Source organism: Austrofundulus limnaeus, unplaced genomic scaffold, assembly GCF_001266775.1.
Source record: "Austrofundulus limnaeus strain Quisiro unplaced genomic scaffold, Austrofundulus_limnaeus-1.0 Scaffold93, whole genome shotgun sequence".
Classification (NCBI taxonomy): Eukaryota; Metazoa; Chordata; class Actinopteri; order Cyprinodontiformes; family Rivulidae; genus Austrofundulus; species Austrofundulus limnaeus.
Window position 1 is genome coordinate 870,954 of NW_013952495.1, and position 19,326 is coordinate 890,279.

Consider the following 19,326-nt stretch of genomic DNA (forward strand, 5'->3'; position numbering starts at 1 on the left):
TTATAAATCTTTAAGGCACGATAAAAGAAAAGAAGTGGTTCCACTTTTCCTGTGACAGTCATTATCACGAATTAACAAATGCATAAACATTCTTAGTTAAACAACAAATGAATCACGAACAGAAGAGATTGTTCTGTCCATTATCTGATTAAGAGAACTGAGGGGTTCTCTTCCATGGTTAGAATGACCTGTCATGGCCTAAATAGAGTTCAGTTTGTGACAGAGTTCCTGTCCTCTCATCAGGCCTGTCTGAGGCCTGCTTCGAGGCAGTAAATCTTGTTTCTTCACTCGAGGTGACCCCCACACTTACTATACTTTAAAGTGGAATGTGATTTACATAATGAACCTCATGCTGTGTTTAACAAAGGCTTAAAAATTTCATTCAAATATAAACTCTTTCCCCTTTTACTAAAGTAATAATTATCTTTTAGCCTTTTTCGTACGGCTCTACAGCTTTGCAAAAGAATAATGCATCATTGTAATCACAGTTTGTGTTTGCTTGTTTGTATAATGCAAAAAGATGTGTCGTTAAAATGTATGGTGCTTTAAAACTTAATTATCTTTTCTTTATTAAAACCACTGAACGTGCCCCCTGCTGGCTGTCAGAAAGAATACAAATTTAAAGGAGACCAATTATGGGTCCTAGAAATTTTTATGGTATGTCTGTGGGCTATCCAGACCATGTTCATTCAATTTAATGCACAAAATAATTCTCAGATAATAAAATTTCCCATTTTCCAGTTCTGCCTGCTCTGACTTCTGTTCAGAAGAGCTGTTTATGTTAATGAGCTCTGTTGGTAACGCCCTCCAAAAATCTGTTGACATTAACTCCGCCCTCCAAAGCCAGCGTTTACTTTAGCATGGCTAATAATAGCAGAAACTCCGTTGGACAACCATATGAGAGAGCCAGAGGCAGAGTCGGTTGCAGCTTCTTTCTTTTTTTCTCTCCCTCCTCTGCTCTGCGCTCACTCTGCATGCTGTTACCAGAGCAGGGAGCAGCAGTGGTCAAAATACCTCAGAAACTCGAACAAATATGCTTTAACAAGGCTTTAGTAAGCTAAACAATAGAGGTGCATGAGAAAACGTGTTCATAACGAACGAAAATAAATAAATAATTAAATTGTGTCCTAGATGGTTTCAAACCCTGGTCTACCACTCTCTGGTCCAACACTCTACCCATTGCCCTATTGTAGGCTTGTTGTGAAATGAGCTGCACATTGCATAACAACAATCGTGACGGCTCTTTATACTGAGGAGGAGGAGTCTCATCCGGGGGTTGCTAGGTAAGGGGCTGAACGCAGGTTCCGGTGGGTTGTCTTACGACTTGTGACATCACAAAATGACGGAAGTATAAAATTTGTCATTAATATACATTAAAAATACATTTGCTTACAGTAAATATGCCCCTGGGTGCATTTTTTTGGTCCTAGGACTGTTTTTTTAAGAAGTACATACCCAAAGTTGAGTAAAAAACACTTTAAAAAAGTGAATTTTAAGTGTTTGCTTTAGTCCGTGTCCATCTTTTTATGTAAAATCTTTTATTTTATTTTTAAATTTATTTTTGCTTATATTTGTTCATTTCACTGTGTTAAATGCAACTACATTAATAAGAAATGAAAATGTTTTAGTGGACAAGAGATACTCTATAAAATAGCTTTTTGTCATTCATCAGAATTATTTTTTCATCCATACATCTCCCTTTTGTCATTTTCCTGGCAGCTGCATCTCTAACATCCTTCTACATTAGCAAACATAACAATTGTCCTAACTTAGTAATTTTTTTACAATTTTAAGCTAGAATGAGATGTGGTAGTAGCTGAGAGTCATACAGGGTGATGTGCACTCTTTCAAGGAATCCCAGTTTTATAAGAACAGACAGGGCTTTTGTCATGAAATGTTCTTTTTCATGCCATTCACATTCACTAATGAGCAGGTTTTGTTGAGTTTTTAAACAGAAGCAGATGATTTACATGTTCAGAAACAGTTTTTAAGTAAAACCTTTGAGTCAAACATGGAGACGTGGAGCTGCCCACCTGAGGAGACTCGACTCTGTCAGGTTTACCAAAATGTAAATGAAGACTCGGGTTTTAGTTTCACCAATTACCCAGAACTGAGCCTCCAGGGATGAAAATGTTCTGCTTGGAGCCCGTGCCGCCTCGAGTGACAATCTGGACCTTTTCAGTTGTAATCCAACAGAATTATGTATTAGACCCCCGTCGTCATTATTCCCCTTACGACAATGGGGAAACCCACAAAAGATCCTGACAGCCTATCAGGGTGCATTAAAGATGTGGGATTCAGAGTTTCTACATGTTCCTGTATCTCTGAAAGCTTGGGTTTATTTCTTGGTGTGGTTCTGACAGCCAGGATGAGTAAAACCCCTCATAGCATCGCACATCAGAGAGTAAATTTTTAATATTTGGCTCGTTTGAAATAATGATAAGATCAGCGAGCAGATTAAAAAACCATCTAAGGAGCTGTCAGTCTGATGGAGTGAAAGGACTGCAATCTCTCTCCAAGGCTTCTGATTCACTCTGGAGGGACAACAAAGAGCACATGGCAGGGTGGAGGGAAAGGAGGGGAGGAGGGTGGAAACAAGAAAAAAATATGCATTTGTTGTGGTGTGTCTGGAGATTACAGGTAAAGAGCATTTGTGTGTTTGGATCGCGTGCAGAAACTCAGCTTTTATTTGTTCTGAAAAGCCCCATCACCCCTCCTCCCCTAGCTTTTCTTGCCTCATTTTGTCCCACCCAGCCACCCACATGAAGAATGGGAAAAAAGAAGGTCCAGATTGACTGGGAGGGGGTGGAAAAATCATTGGGAAAGAAGTAAAAAAAGAGAAAAAAAGGAACACTCATCTCATCTTTGTGATTTAATTTGAACTGAAATGCCGGAGAGCCACGCTAGCTTTCAACGAATGAGGCGAGGTGGGTTTTAGCAGAACACAAACATGTATTATAAAATAAACCTAAACACATATAGCTAAAGACTCATGCACTTACTCACACAAAGCAAAAACACAGAGTAAAAATAACAAGACCATATAAAACATAAAGCAGGAAATGAGGAGATTAAATGCAGACTAAGTGCACTTACTGCATACAGTATATACTTCATATAAAAAGTAAGGAAATGAAATTGGTGTTTGTTAAATTATTTTTTTATTGTAACAATGCTTCATGGTAGTAAATCTTATACGGAGCACCTGATTAGTAGGACCTGGAGTTACCAGAAGCTCAAAACAAGTGTCAACAACAACAGCAGAATAAACTGCTCGACCAAGATTTTGCAAATTTTTCATATGCACAACCCACACACACAGCTCTACTGTTCATCCCACAAATGCATGTTCCTTACAAATGTGGCACACTGTTACAAAAAAAATCCTACAAACACTAAGTTCATTTCCTTTCTTTTTGTGCTAAATTTATAAAATCAAACATAAAAAATGTTCCTCAACTCCATCAAATGGTACATCTGGAAAGAGTTTTACAGATGCATTGATATGCAGTTCTGAAATGTGGGTCTGCACTCACTGTAAACAAAGATGACTCCATTTAAGCTTGGGTCCTGTGATTGAACCAAATTAGGCTGGACTCATTTTGTGTTAGTAAAGAAATATAATGAAACTGGTCAAGAAGAATCTGGAACTTTTATGTGTTAATTATTAAATAAATAACAGATTAATACACTTTCTTCCTCACTTTTTGGGATCATTAACCATCAATTTTAAAAAAATATTGTTATGGTTTTGTTTCTTACGTTAAGCTTTTTTATATAAGCAGTCCATGCTTCTGCAGTGAGTAGCTACAAGGTGTAGTTAATATTGTGGGGAGCAGAAACCAGTGAATTTCTGAAGGATAATGATATTGGGGAGGTTGTAGGAAAGCTGAGCTCCAAGCTGAGTCTCTAATGTAAAGAAAAAAAGATTGGAAAACCAGAAAGGAAGAACATGCAGCAGGGAAGAACACAGATATCCACAGACTCTAAATCAAAAGACAAAAAAGAAAAAAAGAAAAACCCAAAAGGGTTTTTCAAAAAAAGAGAACTGACACAACATCTCTCCGTCTCGTTCCCTGTCTCGTAGTCTGTCCTTCTCTCAGCTCGATGGCCTCAGGTCAAATAACCAGATCTCCATCTCAGAAGCACTTGTCATCCAAGGACCATAAAAGAAGGAGGAGAGGTTGAAGAGGGGGAAGGAAACTCATGCAAATGCCTGCTCATGCACATACTTACTCCCACACACACACACACACACACACACACACACACACACNCACACACACACACACACACACACACACACACACACACACACACACACACACACACACACAAGAGGCTGGCCTCCTATTAGCAGCTGCCATCGTGGTTCACAAGTTTCTAACCCAAACGGAGCCCTGTTTAATCAAACATGGTATTCAATTAATCCCTAACGCTGGAGGACAAACTGATGATGATGATGGTGATGATGATGATGATGGTGATGATGATGATGATGATGATGATGATGATGATGATGATGGTGATGATGATGATGATGATGATGGAGGAGGAAGGTGCAGGCTGAGCTCAAAGACGGCAGTGAGCGAGGGAGTCTGCAAGATGTTGCTTAGATATGAAACAAAAATAACATCAACTAATAAATATGCCTTTTGTTTTTTGTTTTTGCTCATTGATGATAAGTCGCATGATGATGTATTTGCTTGTGAGTGTGTGTGTGATTCCTTTTTCTGTCTGTTAGCAAAATATCTCATGGGCCACTTGAGAGATTTTATTGAAAATCTCAGAAACTGGAATTGAAAGAATCTGGATGCACATCTACAACTGATTCACTTTTGGTGTCAACCTAATTGAACTTTAGCCAGCTCAGTCATTGCTATGACTCGGTCCATTTTACAAATATCGAACTACAACTAGGTGCGGTAGTAGCTTAAAGTCAGCCCATTAACATACTCCTAGAGTGAGCAGACTGTCTTTGTGTAAAGCTTTGGCAGGTGACAAGAATTGCTTCAAGGAACGTTAGTTCAGTTAATTTATAGGTTTGAACGTGTCACAGTTTAATGTTCTGCACTCAGAGTCTGCTCCGCTGTCCTTCAGATGAGTGATTCTCTGGACAATAAGGACCATCAGACTGATGTGTGTGAGTGTAACTGTGAGCCATATTAGATGTGAGCTGTAATCACTCACAGATGAATGAATTTAACTGACCTAAGGGTTGACCCTCGCACAGTCACGCAAGTACACACAGAGCACGCAGTAATCACACCATACAGAGACGCACACACGTTTGTATTTCTATCCTTATTAGGGCCGTGAATAGACTTCCATTCATTCCTGCCTGACCCCATCACCCATCACATAACAAACCCAAGTACATAACTAACAGAGGTTCACAACCCAGGGGCCAATAACCTTGTTTGCTCAAAGGTTTTGAAAATACAAATTTACTGTTTGTATATAAAAATCACCAAAACGAGTTCTTCTGAATATTTAAACTCTGTATAACTCGTTCTTTTCTTTTCCAAATAAAAGTGTGTAAACATTCACTTTGTTCTTTTCTTTTTTTGATGAAGAAGGTTGAGCTCATCTTTGGGAGATGTGGGGAAAAGGTCAGAAAAGTTTTTATTGAAACAGTTATACACATGTGTTTAAGATTAAAGGTTTAAAATGAGTAATTAAAGCAGAGATTCAGACAAATTAGAAAGAAAAAAATAGGATGGATTTTATTTCTCACTATTATCCTGAAACTAAAGGTTTTACTCATTTTCAAGAGGCAGTGTTGGACAAAATTTATATTTTTTAGCTTTATAACATATTATGATGTCATTCCTTCATCAAAAACATACCCAGAATGTTGCATTGACTCATTCATGCATGCAAACTCCAATTTCCAATATTTACGACAAATACACTAATAATTGTGTGAATAAAAGCTTTCAAAAGTCTGTTTATCATTATGAGATTGTTCTGCTGTGACCTAATAAAAGCAGGGTCACGCAAATCAGTGGCAACTGCAAAAGAAATCGTTTGGTATCGAGCAACTGTTTGGCAACACACTAATGTTGTGGAAGCACACGCTGCCCTTCCTGACACGTCCCGCTGAGCTCCACCACCCCCTGCAGCTCGAGGAAGGATGCAGCTGAAAGCCTGCATCACATTTAAACTACCAGAATCAAGGTAATCGTAAGAAATGGGCTGGCAAACAAAAACAATATGAAGGACTTTTTGTTTTTTTAAAATTTAATCCATGTTTGAAAGTCATTACTTTAACTGTGCTTGTTTTAAACAGACTAATGTCCTGGATGTGTGTGAAACCGCCATCATATACACAAAACAGGCACATTGTGTGTTTTATATCATAAACAATAGTATATTGGAGTATTAACAGAATGAATCCACTTAATGTTCATGGTTGGGTAAAAGATATAGGATCAGCTGTTAAATAGAGAAATTGAACCAATTTCAGACACTCCATCATGTTTAAACCCTTCACACCATAAAGCTCTAATGAGATTCTAACTTTACATTTAATCACAAACATGTGTTACACATGTGCAACGCACTCTTCAAACGCAAACACTTTAATGTCCCGACAGATGGAGAGCACATGGACAAACTGGGTCTCTGCTTACCCCCGTGTCTGGATAGGTGGTCCAGCCCAGCTCTGAGGTAGCCTCTGTTGTGTCCAGCAGCATCACTGCAGAGAAAACAGAGACGAGGCATGAGAAACCCAAAGCAGACTCAAGATGCACAGCTTTCAGTTTAATCTGCCACAGTTTCACTGCAAATGAGAGCTGAAAACAGGGAAGAAACTACGAAACGGAATTTGTAATCAGAAGATATTTTCTCTAGGACTGAGAACTGGGACTGCAGGAGGGGTCTGAAGTTGAGATATCAAGCTATTTGTGGAACAGGAGCAGATTTTTGTCCAAAATTCTTTTAGATATTTTTCCCCCCTCCAGGCATTAAAATCAGGCCAGGCTCCAGCTGTGTGCATCTGTCAAACCTGATATCTGATTCCGAGTAATGATGTTTTTATCCACAGTGTTCTGGACTTTAGAGAATTAAACTGATTGACCTGATGGGGCAGAATCATTAAAGGCCAAATTTCTGAGCTTCAAAAGGCCACAGCAGCTGGTGGTTTCTACAACCCTGATATCCAAAAATTTGGGAATTTGTGAAGACAAATAGAATGCAACAATTTACATTCATAGTCTTATAAATCCAGATTTTATTTAGAATGGGGTTTAGTAATTTTATATAAATTCTAAAATTGATTCATTTTTAGGGGAAAAGGTAAATATGAATATTATGGGAGCAACTCAAGTCAAAAAGGTTGGGATAGGATCATGTTCGTCATTGTGAAACATCCATTCTTCCTGTAACAACACTCTGTAAACATCTAGGATCTGAGGAGACCAGCTGCTGGAGGTGTTGGAGGAGAATGTTTTATTCACGTCTGAGGTAGGATTATTTTTTTCAACAAATCTTGATCTTTTTGCTGGATTTCTTTGTTTTAAGATGCATCAAATGATATCTGTTAGTGAGCGGTCTGGACTGCAGACAGGTCAGTTCAGCACCTGGACTCTGTGCTGTGGACTGTCATGATAAAATCTGCAAGGCCTTCCCTGAAAAAGACATTGTCTGGATGAAATCTTGTTCTAGAACACGTGTCAAACACAAGGCCCGCGGGTGAATCCCGTGTGGCCCACCAGGAGGGGCGCCCCCCCAAAAATAATGTTTTTTTTTTTCACTTAACATGAAAATTGTTTCTTATATCAATGGTAAACTTTAAATTTATGACTAAATGCAACAAATTAAATTTAATTTAAAAAATGAAATAAAAATAGATTTAATAAATTCCTATCTCTGGGCACTCCGGTTGGCTGTTGGCTTTAAGTAACTGAGCAATTTAGTTGGATAGCACAGTATTAATGTCTGAAAATAAGCTGCTTTAAAGTCACCATCAACCATAATCTGAATCTGTCTTTAATATTTCTGTATTTATTTCAGATTTAGGCAGTCATACACTCAGTTCTTATCAGTGTTTAAAAGAGGACGCGCTAAAACACTGTTTAGTCAAAGTTAAACACGAAATGCCAAAATTCATCACAACTGGTCCTTCGAGGGCCGCCATAAAGCTCATATGGTCCTCGGTGGAAATGAGTTTGACACCAAAGATCTAGAACCTGTACTTTTCTAACCTGGTAAAAACCAGACCCTGTCCTTCACTTTGCTTCGTACGAGGGTCTGGACTCTCGGCTATGGAGAAGTGATTCTTGCTGGAGGCGTTGCCTCTGATGAAGTTTAAAACAATTGGATCGGTTGGCCGCGACGTATGTGTGCCAGCACCACTGTGACGGAGGCTAAGCTAAGAAGCTAACCGAAAATCGCATGCGCTGTAAACAACCCAACTGAGAGGAGAGAAGTAATGAGCGAACGAGACGACTGTAAATGAGAGCTGCTGCTTTGTCAGACAAATTTTATTTAATTTGGAAGCCTTATCAACACGGACTGGCTTCATTCACTTCCTCCACTGCTGTATGCTAAAATAACTAGCAGACACTGTGCAGAAAATCGATGTTGTTTAAAACTCCACCTTCTGTTTGCTGATTGGCCCAGGTAAAATTAACTACAAGCAGATGCTGCACAGAAAATCAACGTTCTGTTCTGTGATTGGCACGACTGAAATGCTCCCAAAGAAGTCCTCGTCTATGGGAGAAGTCCCAGACGAAGCAGTGAAGGGAAACTAGAATTGAGTGGAGCTGCATAGGAAGGCAAGGGCCAGGCTAGTACTTTTCTGCATTGATTACATGTTTCCATACGTGTGAGCTGGCCATGTCAGAGGCATTTATGCACCCCAATACCATCAGAGAGGCAGGCTTTTGAACTGTGCTCTGATAACAGGCTCTTTAGTACAGAAGACGTGACTGTGCACAAAAATAATTTCAAGTTTTGATTTGTCTGATAACAGTTTTCTGTTTTAAACGAAGAGACTCTTTCTGGATGGTGTTCACATATGGCTTATTTTATTTTATTTTATTTTATTTTTGCTTGATAGAGCTTTAGCCAGCATTTGTGGATGGCAGAGTGAGCAGACAGGGATTTGTGTAAATGTCCAGAACAGAAATAGATCTGTTTTTAATGCAGTGGCCCCTCTAGGGGCCTGAAGATCCGAGGCGTCAAATACCGACTTTCAGCCTCATTCTTTAAAATGCAGATTTCTCCAGATTTTTTAAATAGTTTGAAGGTAATAAAACTTTAGATAATGGGATATTCAAAATGTTCTCTATTTTGTCCGATTGATAAACATTACTCTGATCCACTGTTTGTAGGTGCAGTTTTTCACAAAGCACTATTTAAAAGGCTTTTTTAAATACCAAACTCTCTTACTGACCTGTTATCAATCAAATTCGTTGCAAGATGCTCCTCCAGCTGTTTTTTTATTTGTGCCACTAACTTTTACAGCCTTTTCCCGTCCCTGTCCTGTCCTTATTTTTGATGAGTTGCTGCCATAAAATTCAACATTACCATATAATTTCCCCCATATAATTCCTTTGTTTTAATGTTTGAAATGATTTCATGTGAATAAAATATTGGTTCTTGCAATGTTGTTTTTACACAGCATTCCAACTTTTTCAGAATCTGGGTTGTCGAAACTTAGTAATCCTTTTTGTGTTTGATCAATATGCTCAGTGTTCCAGTTTGCGCAGCAGGTTTCTAGCAGATATTGGCTTGTTTCCTCTGAACTGAAGTGAGAAATAAAAAAAAAAACAACAAACAAACACTTTTGTGCTGAAGTGTGTTTTTCTTTTAATTTGCTTTTGGGGTTTTGAGTGCTTTAAAAAGCACACTGGCAAAGAAGTGCGCACACACACAGAGAGTAAGTGACTTTATGTTAAGTGCTGCATGCTGACACATGGCAGCTTCCCACACAGAGCTGAAGGCCCTTGAATTTTCCATTAGTATTCCAAAACTGTGGTTGTTGTTCTTCATTCAGTCTGGCACAGTCTGGATCGCTGACTGAATGCACGCCAAAGTTTGCCGTGCACTCGGAGACGGCGAGCCCATCAGACTTCAGGTCTGGATGCCTGCACAGACGGAGGTAATGGAGGGAAAACACACACAGCACTAATCACCCAAAGAGCCGGAGACACATTTTGCACAGACATGCCACTGTGAGAGGGCGGAGCCATCAGTCTCTCTTTGTAAATGAATAATTCCTCTCATTGTTGTGATATTTTTATGCTTTCATTTCCATTTAATGTCACTCAGTTGCCTTCCTTTGCTCCCTGACAACCAGACAAAGACAGCAATATTATCCCTGATCAACACAGACTGGAATTCAAAAAGACATCCCGTAAAAACAAGAGGGACCTGCAGGGAAATGTAGATCAGACATGCACTGAATTCTTCTGCCTGTCTTAAGAAATGAAACAATGAAAAGAACATGATCTCTTTTGTAGCTTTTTGACAGGAAATTGCCTCCACCTCTCCGGCTGTTCTGTAAACAGTTTTTTTCCAGGATCATACTCACAGATGGATAACCCACAAATCTGTCCTCCAAGCCTTCATTCCTCCAGTCGCTCTGTCTGTTTTCACCCACTGCCTTGTCTTTATGTCAATCTCATTAAAGGCGCACATTTTCTACGGCTGTCCTCCCGGATTTGGGGCTGATAGGAACGGTATCAAGGCAAGAATACAAATAGACCGGGACATCTTGGGTTTATGCAGCCACGGGCATCAGAACAATTCATTTTGTGTGCCGTGTGTGTCGGCGAGCCGAACTGCAAAAAGCACTGCGGATAAAATCAGTTGCATTCAGACGTCTAAGCACACCAAACCAGGATTTTATAAACAGCACTTTTTCAAATTGCATTTCTGGACACATGCAGGAGACAAGCTGAAATATGTGGTGGCATTCAGGTCAAGCACAAAAGGGGAAACAATTGTGTTACCAAAATATCCCACATACCATGAATATCAAAACGATCAGAAAATCTTTGAAGTCAACCAGATTCAACATACAACACTGGCGACACCTCAGTCAGCTTTACAGATATTGACCTACAATTTGACGTGGTAGTGGCTGAGAGTCATTCCCAACTATCACTGCTGTGGTGAGGCTTGGACCCCGATGCAGACAACATGGGTTATACAGGACAGACCAAACAGTGGTGGTAGGGTAGCAAAACTTACATAAAACTCTGGAATCATGGGAGGAACACAAAGGGGGCCGAGACACATGGATGAAACCAAACAATGAGCTGCTGAGGTGGTGGTGGCAGGACACCGCAGAGCTAACGAGGTGTTGGAAACAGCTGACTTAACTGGAGACTGGGAGCAGGTGAGGGGGGCTGGCTGATTGAGGATGAATTGAATGGCAAAGGAAACACAAAAACTGTGTCCTAATTCAGGGGCTCCATCCTTTGTAGGCTGAATTTGAGGGCCGATTACATCACAGCGATGCGCCGAAGGATGTCCATAATCAAAGTCTCCTCCAACTGCGGCTCACAAATGCACAATATTTTCCCTCAATTTGAGGCACGGGTCTGGTGTATTCTTCACAGCCCACCTTATCGCAAGATGCATCAACTGGCTAGACTTTTTTTTTCTCGTAACGGCAGACGAAGCAAGAAGCGGTAGTATAGTTTTAAAAAAATGGCAGTACAAAAACTAAACTTTAAAGCAGTTGTGTTGTGCTTTTGTCACTTTTAGACATGTTTTTATTATTCTTGTCAGAAATCATCGTAAATGAGCTTGTATGGCAGGTCCAATAGTTCTTCATATTGCCAAGACAGTTTTGTCCATTTATAATATTGATATTTTGTTTATTTGATTCAGTTTTGATCGTCATTGCTTCTGCTTAGCGTTGTCACAGTTGCTCTGCGACAAGACAAACACCAGGATAAGGGTTGGAATAAAGCTGAAGGCTAGACCGTCCAAATTCACAGCCACTTTCTTTTGCTCTTTGCTGTCAACAAAGGCCCACGTAGACCGGGTCCTTCAAAGAAGTCCCTGAATTTGGACACAGGCAGGGAAGCTAAACAGGAAGTAAGAAAACAAAACAAAGAAGAACCATAAAACCTTAACCAAAATACAAGGATCATGACACCAACTCATACTCAATATTATGCTGCATCAACATGGGCATAATTTGCAGGGGGGTTAGGGGGATCATGACCCCCACGATAATTTAATCAAGTAAAAATAAACCCTCCAATAAAATTTAATAATTTGCTCAAACACAATAGAAAATAACTGGACAGATGTAACGTTCTTGTTGTCTTTAGGTAACTTTAACCTGATTTAAAAATTTATGATGGCATATACCGGTATGTAAATTTAAGCACAATTTATAAAAATGACATGCAGGGCTTCAGAGCATAACCCCCTCAATGATAAACCTAAAGTTGCACCCTTGCGCATCAGGCATAATATTGTTTTCAAGGTTTGATCTAAACTCTCACCACAAAACCATCTTAGTTTGAAACTCTGGCGTAAAAGGCGGCGGGCGATATGCTTCAAGGAATTATCTAAACATCAGTTGATGTAACAAATAAGTCAGGATTACTGATAAACATGTCGTGCATGAATCAAATACGCTCACAGATCATGTTCTGTGACCTTATTAAGTATCATCCTTTTTACAGCCGCTAAAACACACGCGCGCATGTACACACACACACACACACACACACACACACACACACRCACACACACACAGTAGCTCAAATGTGTCATTTCAGATTCCTTTAAACATCCTCCTTGGGCACAGTCATGCATAAATAAGACTTAACAAACATTTTTGACATTAATATTTATGCCCCCCTGCCATTTAATTTCTTGAGGGGACCACAGTCCTCACGTCACTCCCCGCTCCCCCCCTCCCCTGCTATAAACCTGTACGGGAAGATTACACGGAGGGACGCTCGAGGAGCATCACGCACGTCTCATTGTGTGACTTAAGCATGCTGAATAATTCACAGCGACATGCTAAGTTAAAGCGCTGAACACCTTTAACAGATTATCTCGCGCCAGGAAATCAGAGCCCTCCTGTGTCCACGAGACCACCGTGCGCAGAAAGAGGGGGACGTTTAGTGGCGGGTGCACACGGGAGTAAAAAGCTCCTTTATTTAACTCGTCGCTCCTGCAGCATCTCTTCTGAACTCTGTCTGAGAGCTGAAACACTCAAAGTTTGTCCCTTAGAGTTGGAACAAGTGCTGAGTCGGCAATCTGACCCTGAGTGCTGAGTTAATGCACGACGGCCTCTTGCCTTTTCTTTCTTGACGTTACCCCCTACTCTGCTCGATTAACTTCTCCACCTCTCATCTGCCTCCGTACGCTCTTTAAATCGGTGTATTATTCATCTAAAGAGCATGGCGTCTCTGTATAAGAAGATACGGCCCGCTCCATTATTGATGCTGGATTTGCTGTGTGTTTGGAAAAGCGCATCGAAGGTAGGGGAGAAATGGGGACACAATGGAGTAGAAATAAAGGTTGGTTCTGAAAGGAGAGGGTGATATGATTGCACTTGTGCATACGAATGTGTTTCCCTCGTCCCTTTCTGTCCACGCTGTGGGTGTAAATGCTCTTTTCTCTGGTTGCAGAGGTGACCTGCATCACTTTCTGCCTGTCCCCTCTGCAGCTCGAGTGCTCACTTCAGCTGAATGACACTCTCTCTCTGCTCTCAACACTCGTGTCCGACACTTTCCCTTGCCGTGCGGCCAAGCGTGCACCGACACCCTCTTCCCTGCTAAGTGTAGCTCCTGTCGCCTGTGTTACACCTCTTGACAACAGATGTATGCTATTTTACACACTCTCCAGAGCTCCTCCAAACCCTCGGCCGAAGCACTTCATGGTTAACACTCAGCAAAACAAAAGGAGTGAGAGTTTAAATCAGGCCTCAACACCAAAGTAAATAAAGAGCAGGGCTAACCGCTGACACATATGGATGTACACACTTTCACAAAAAAATGTTCCCACAGCGGCTGCACGAGTTCTGAAGAGCAGTCAGATTGTGCTTTGTCCACTTATCCAGCCATTCTTTATCCGCTCCAGATGCTCCCACTCACAGACGGCGAGCGACAGCCCAAAACCTTCATTACAAACAACCACAGCGTGAGCCGAACGCCAAGACAAGGGAAGAGGGGGAGGGGGAGGAGGCGATGGAGGAAGCACAAGGGATTAGTGTGATTTCAGAAATAAGCATGCACATGTCAACAGGAGTTATCAGAAAACTCTGAGGCGGTTTGGACTGAATGAAGGTGCAGCTGCAACAAACAGAGCTTTAAGCCAGAAGAGACGACACGGAGCAGGTAGCAACAGGCACGGGTATCACTGACTCAAGTCTTTTCTTCGGGATTTGCTGACGAGTTGGGTTAGCTGGCAGGGAGTTTGGTTTCAACTGGAAGTGGAGTGTGATTAAAAACAAGGAGCAAAACTAAAACAATCTTTACAAATTCCACCACAAAACTCTTAATGTGTGATAGTTTAACAATCTGAACAAATATAAGGTGGTTAAAATAGAATACAAAAACTGAGTTTTGTCTTTTTCATTTTGTTTTAATTTGGGGGGTGGGGTTTTTCCAGTTAATTGACACACTTGGTTTCGTTTGAGAACAGTTTGGTTTCAGATCAACCCTCAGTGGTTTGGAAATTAATGAACCCATAGTGCCAAAGCTGCAGAGAAACTCCAACCACTTGATGTTTAGATCAGATGAAATTAAATATGTGAATAAGATGGATAAAGTTATATTTGGATAAAACAGCTGACATATTTATTACTGAGCTTTAAACATTCTGGAAGTCAAATCACTTTTCCTTTAATTAGAGCTGGGTTGACAGAATTGTGACTGTGAGTTTTATTTATGCAGCACCTTCTCCTAATAGTGCTTCGCTTTAAATTAAAATAAAATACAGTTGCACTGAAGGATAGAGAAATAAAATAAAGCTGACATAAAAAAATAAAACAGAGACTTTTGCTGGGTTTTATTTCTGAGTAAATGTTAAATATGAACAATAAAAACAGCAAATTTGTCTCTGTCCAAAGTAAACACGTTAAACGTTTTGTTTAATCAAACCATAAAAAGAAAAATATAATTGTTTCCAACTGGATTCAGATTTCCATCAAAGACCAAACCTGCCTAGAACATATTTTCATCACCATTTCTGCCGTCTGCCTCCGCTACGATGGAGGAATGTAAATCTGAGAGCAGATCAGTTTACTCTCATCTCACGCGGTCATTTCTCAGTCCTGAAGTTTTCAACAATCCAACTTTTCCTTCAGTCTGGTGGGTCGGTGCCGACACGCACGCTGCCAGCAGCCTCCAGAGTTTAAAGTGAAACCCAAAACCCAAAAGCTACATTCCAGCTTCACGGCATTCAGGCCACGTGGTCATCTTTCAGTTACATTTAGGCCCCGGCTCGTTGCCTGTCTGCACCCGAGTATTATCGGCGACGCTGTCTGCCGTGACTCAGAGCAGGACGTCCAGCCTCTCGGCCGCCCAAAGGCCTCCGTCTTTCATACGGCCAACGGCAGCTGCGGGATTCATCTGAGGGGAAACGTGACCTGAAGTCATTAGGGTGCTCTCAGCCGCCACAGAAAATCACGAAAACTTACATATGAGAGCTAAAAATAAGCCAGGAATGAGTGTTTTAGAGTTCGCTGTGCTTCTTGGGAGGTGGCAGGAGGAAAGCTTTTGAGGAGGTGTTGGTGTTCGTCTGTTTCGCTGCTCTCCCACCGTGACGAGAGCGCGCAGTTTGTTTTCTTATAACACTTTAGCTAATTTACCACGTCCTTCAAGAACAGCTTATTACACCCAGGAGAGAGAGGGTAATCTGTCCAATTAATACCCAGTTAAAGCTGGAAACGAGTGACGGCGGGGAAAAACAGCCCAAATGACCTTAAAGTGAGAACGTCAACATGCTGCCAAGTCTGGTGTTTGTAGGAACAAAAAGTCCAAGATCTTCATTACGCTGAGTTCAGACGTCACACAATTTCAGATGTTTCTCTTTGGGTTTATTTAACCTGTTCATTTAAACTCTTGTGTTGACTTAACGCAATACAAGATTAGGCTGAATTGGCAAATTTGATTGGATTTTGTTCTCTTAAATTCAGGGGTAACCTTTCTATTAGGCACAGGTAAGCAATAAAGCTTTGGGCCCTGAGGCACTAGGACAGGGGTGTCAAACTCATCTTCATGAGGGCAACATGAGGGTTATGATGGCCCCCAAAAAGTCAGTTGTAATCAACTGTGGACAAAACACAATTAACTTGACTAAGCACAAAACTTCACATTCCTCTTCACATTGCTCCAGCTGAGCACCACTCACAAACAATCACTGAGCTCTATGTGGTATTTCATGCATAGAAACGGAGTTTTAACACATCCTCTAACACTGAAAAGTACTCGTACAACTGACTAAATGTGAAATAACACAAACATTCTATTAAAAGTAAAATAGTTTTACTTACTGTGGAGATTTCTGAACTCTCCTACTTTCCAACAGGGAATTCCCACTGGAGGGAGGCTTTTCAATATAAATTTACAACTCGTAAGTTAGGGATTCCCACTTCCCAGCACAACTGGATTGCAGAAAAAGTAGCCAACATCTCCCAACACTGCATGTAGATTATTTTTTCGCAACATGACAAGATCCAACCACTACATGAAGGAGCACAGTGTTCTAAAGTAGTGGTCAAATTTTGCTCTTTAAAATCTTCATTTAGCTGTATTTTTAATGGCTAGTGGCTACTTTTGAACCATGAACTCCACCCAGTGGTGGGATGATTTCCTTTTGCAAATAAAATAATCTACATGCATCATGGGAGATGCATTTTATGGTTTTAAAGTGGCATTTTGAATAAAGAAGTACTTTAAGACATTAGCATCTCTGAAGATCCCGTGGACCACATAAAATGCCATGGTGGAACAGGTTTGGCCTGTGCACCTTGAGTTTGACGCAAGCACCAGCGGTTTCTTACAGTAGTTAATAGGTTTACAGCATAGATTTTCTTTTGATTTATGCTGGTACATTTTTAAAAGGTTTAATCTATATTAACTCATCGTACTGCTGGACTGTATAACTGCAGGAGAGTGACAGTGATGTAAACAAATGGAAGCGTTTTGCTGCCCTGGCACTGCAGAAGAAAGCTGATAGTTTTTGCTTCAACTTCCAAAAGTTGAAGACTTTCCCACTTCAGCTGACAACATAAATCAAACACACTAAGACCTGACAGACTGAAGGAACGATGAATGGCACACAGAGAGGAGAGACAGGAAATCAACATGAAGCATCCAAAAGTAAACACTAGGAACTGCATCTATAATAACATAAACAAAAGAAGACAAGCCAATCATGAAAACCCGCAGATCCTGACAGGTCCTGATGCTGTGCACAAATTCAGCCTAGTTCAGTTTATTTATATCGATCCAATTTACTCAAAAAGCTCAGTTCAAATTCAATTTTGCGCAACAGGCCCAAAACGATAGCAGGATCATTATGTTGTACACATCATTTATAACATCTGAAAGCTTTAATTTGGTCTTAAATGTGAACTCAAACAGCCTTGGCTGACTTTGTCCTGACGACACACAGCTGCTGGGTCAGAGTTCTCCTGGTGGACATTAACGAACATTATAGTTCTCATGAAAAAGGATTTTACTTGTTTTGAAGTTTTACTGTTTTACTGTTTTATTTAATGTAGAAGGATTTTCACCTGCTGGTTCTGAGAGAATAACACTGACCTTTAGTCCTTAAATAAATTGATTGTTATCATCCAAATTGCCTAAAAACAAAAACGGATTAATAGTTTTTTTTTGAGGCTCTCAGAAATCTACTTTATTTGTTTACATGATGCTCTTCTGTAAACATGTGTTGTATTGTTAGATAGCCTGAAGTTTTACCTTAAAATAATCTTAAAGCTTATTTTATTTTAGCCATAAAACCTGACTTGTGTTTAACATTTGAAGGATATGTAACAATATTTAAAGGTTTATTTGTGTATACGTTGTTAGCACTGCAAATGTCTGCTAGAGATCAATATTCATCAAACACTCTTCTAATAACCCTGTTTAGACACTCAGATTTTTTTAAATAATTTGCATTTTTCCCTTTTTTTTCAATCTTTTCAATCACAAACCAAACGAACTGATCCAAAGTCTTTTTGTTGTTCTGAACATACAGGAAGCACTTTTTAGAGTAAAGTCCTGACAACTTTTATTTTATTTAATTTTTGTAAAATTTGAAACAAAGTGAAGCTCAAAAGCAGCAAAACCTCTAAATGTTAGTTTCAGCCACGTGTTGAGTCTTTGCATTTTAATGTCTTTTGTTTGTTATTGCCTTGAGGCCATACTGTTGTTGCACATGTTAGCAAAGCATCTCATGACAGATTTTAATGAAAATTAACACCGATTGACCAATTCAAGTTGTGTGTCAGAGTTAACAAAAAATTCTTGCAGTTGTCTTTCTTTCGGCTGCTCCCCTCAGAGGGGCGCTGCCACAGTGAGCAAACCTGCAGCAGAGATTTAGTGATTGTTTTTTATGTCGATAAGGCTCTTCCTGGTGCAACCTGGGCTCAAACCAGACCACCGAGCTCCACTGGACCTCCCAGATACTGAGCTAAAATTTGATGTGGTAGTAGCTGAGAGTCATCCTCAATTCTAATACTGTCAAAAGATAACCATAATTTATGAAAACTAGACAGTATGCATTCATTCAAGGCCTTTTTATTTTGGACAACATCATTTATAGAAATAGCAACAGTGTGCGCTCTTTCAGGATGGGATCCTCTGAAGAGGCGTCAGGTGCATTTCCTCTTCTTTAATGTGTCGTGGAAATCCACCGTGAACACACAATCCCCTACACACATCAAAGACTCCAGAGACCCCCCCTGTGGCTTCACATCAACACTCCCTCCACACACAAGCAGCACATGAAAGTGATGAACCAAAGCGTCACATCTTTTCTGTGTATGAGACTTTTGAATGATTCGCTCACAAAGAAACCCGTCAGCTCAGAGCATCAGTGAGCCCTCAACGACACCAGATCCACTCGAAAAAAATGTTCCACTCTGTGTGGATTTAGAAGAACATCCACGCTACTGGGTTAATACTGTATTATTACACAAACAGAGTCAGTGGAGCAGTAATACTGAGCAGCCTCTCCTCTCGCTGTTGTTCTGTCTCAACTAAGTCCAAGCCATCTGTTCCAAACACAGCTCAAATCTGTGGTGTGACTCTGACATATACGTTACCCCTGTTATAGATTATTACACACACACACACACACACACACACACACACACACACACACACACAC

The 19,326-nt window shown here is 40.3% G+C and overlaps 1 protein-coding gene across 2 annotated transcripts in view; it reads right to left on the bottom strand.

The window, feature by feature from the left end:
• ephb6 (eph receptor B6) overlaps nucleotides 1–19,326 on the bottom strand; it is a gene marked incomplete in the record, with an annotated part of 65,650 nt that overhangs the window by 45,558 nt on the left and 766 nt on the right. The window contains 2 exon segments of one of the 2 annotated variants that reach the window (XM_014012633.1): nucleotides 6,636–6,700; nucleotides 10,541–10,698. In XM_014012633.1, coding sequence (XP_013868087.1) covers nucleotides 6,636–6,698 — 63 coding nt within the window. 2 annotated transcript variants of the gene reach the window in all.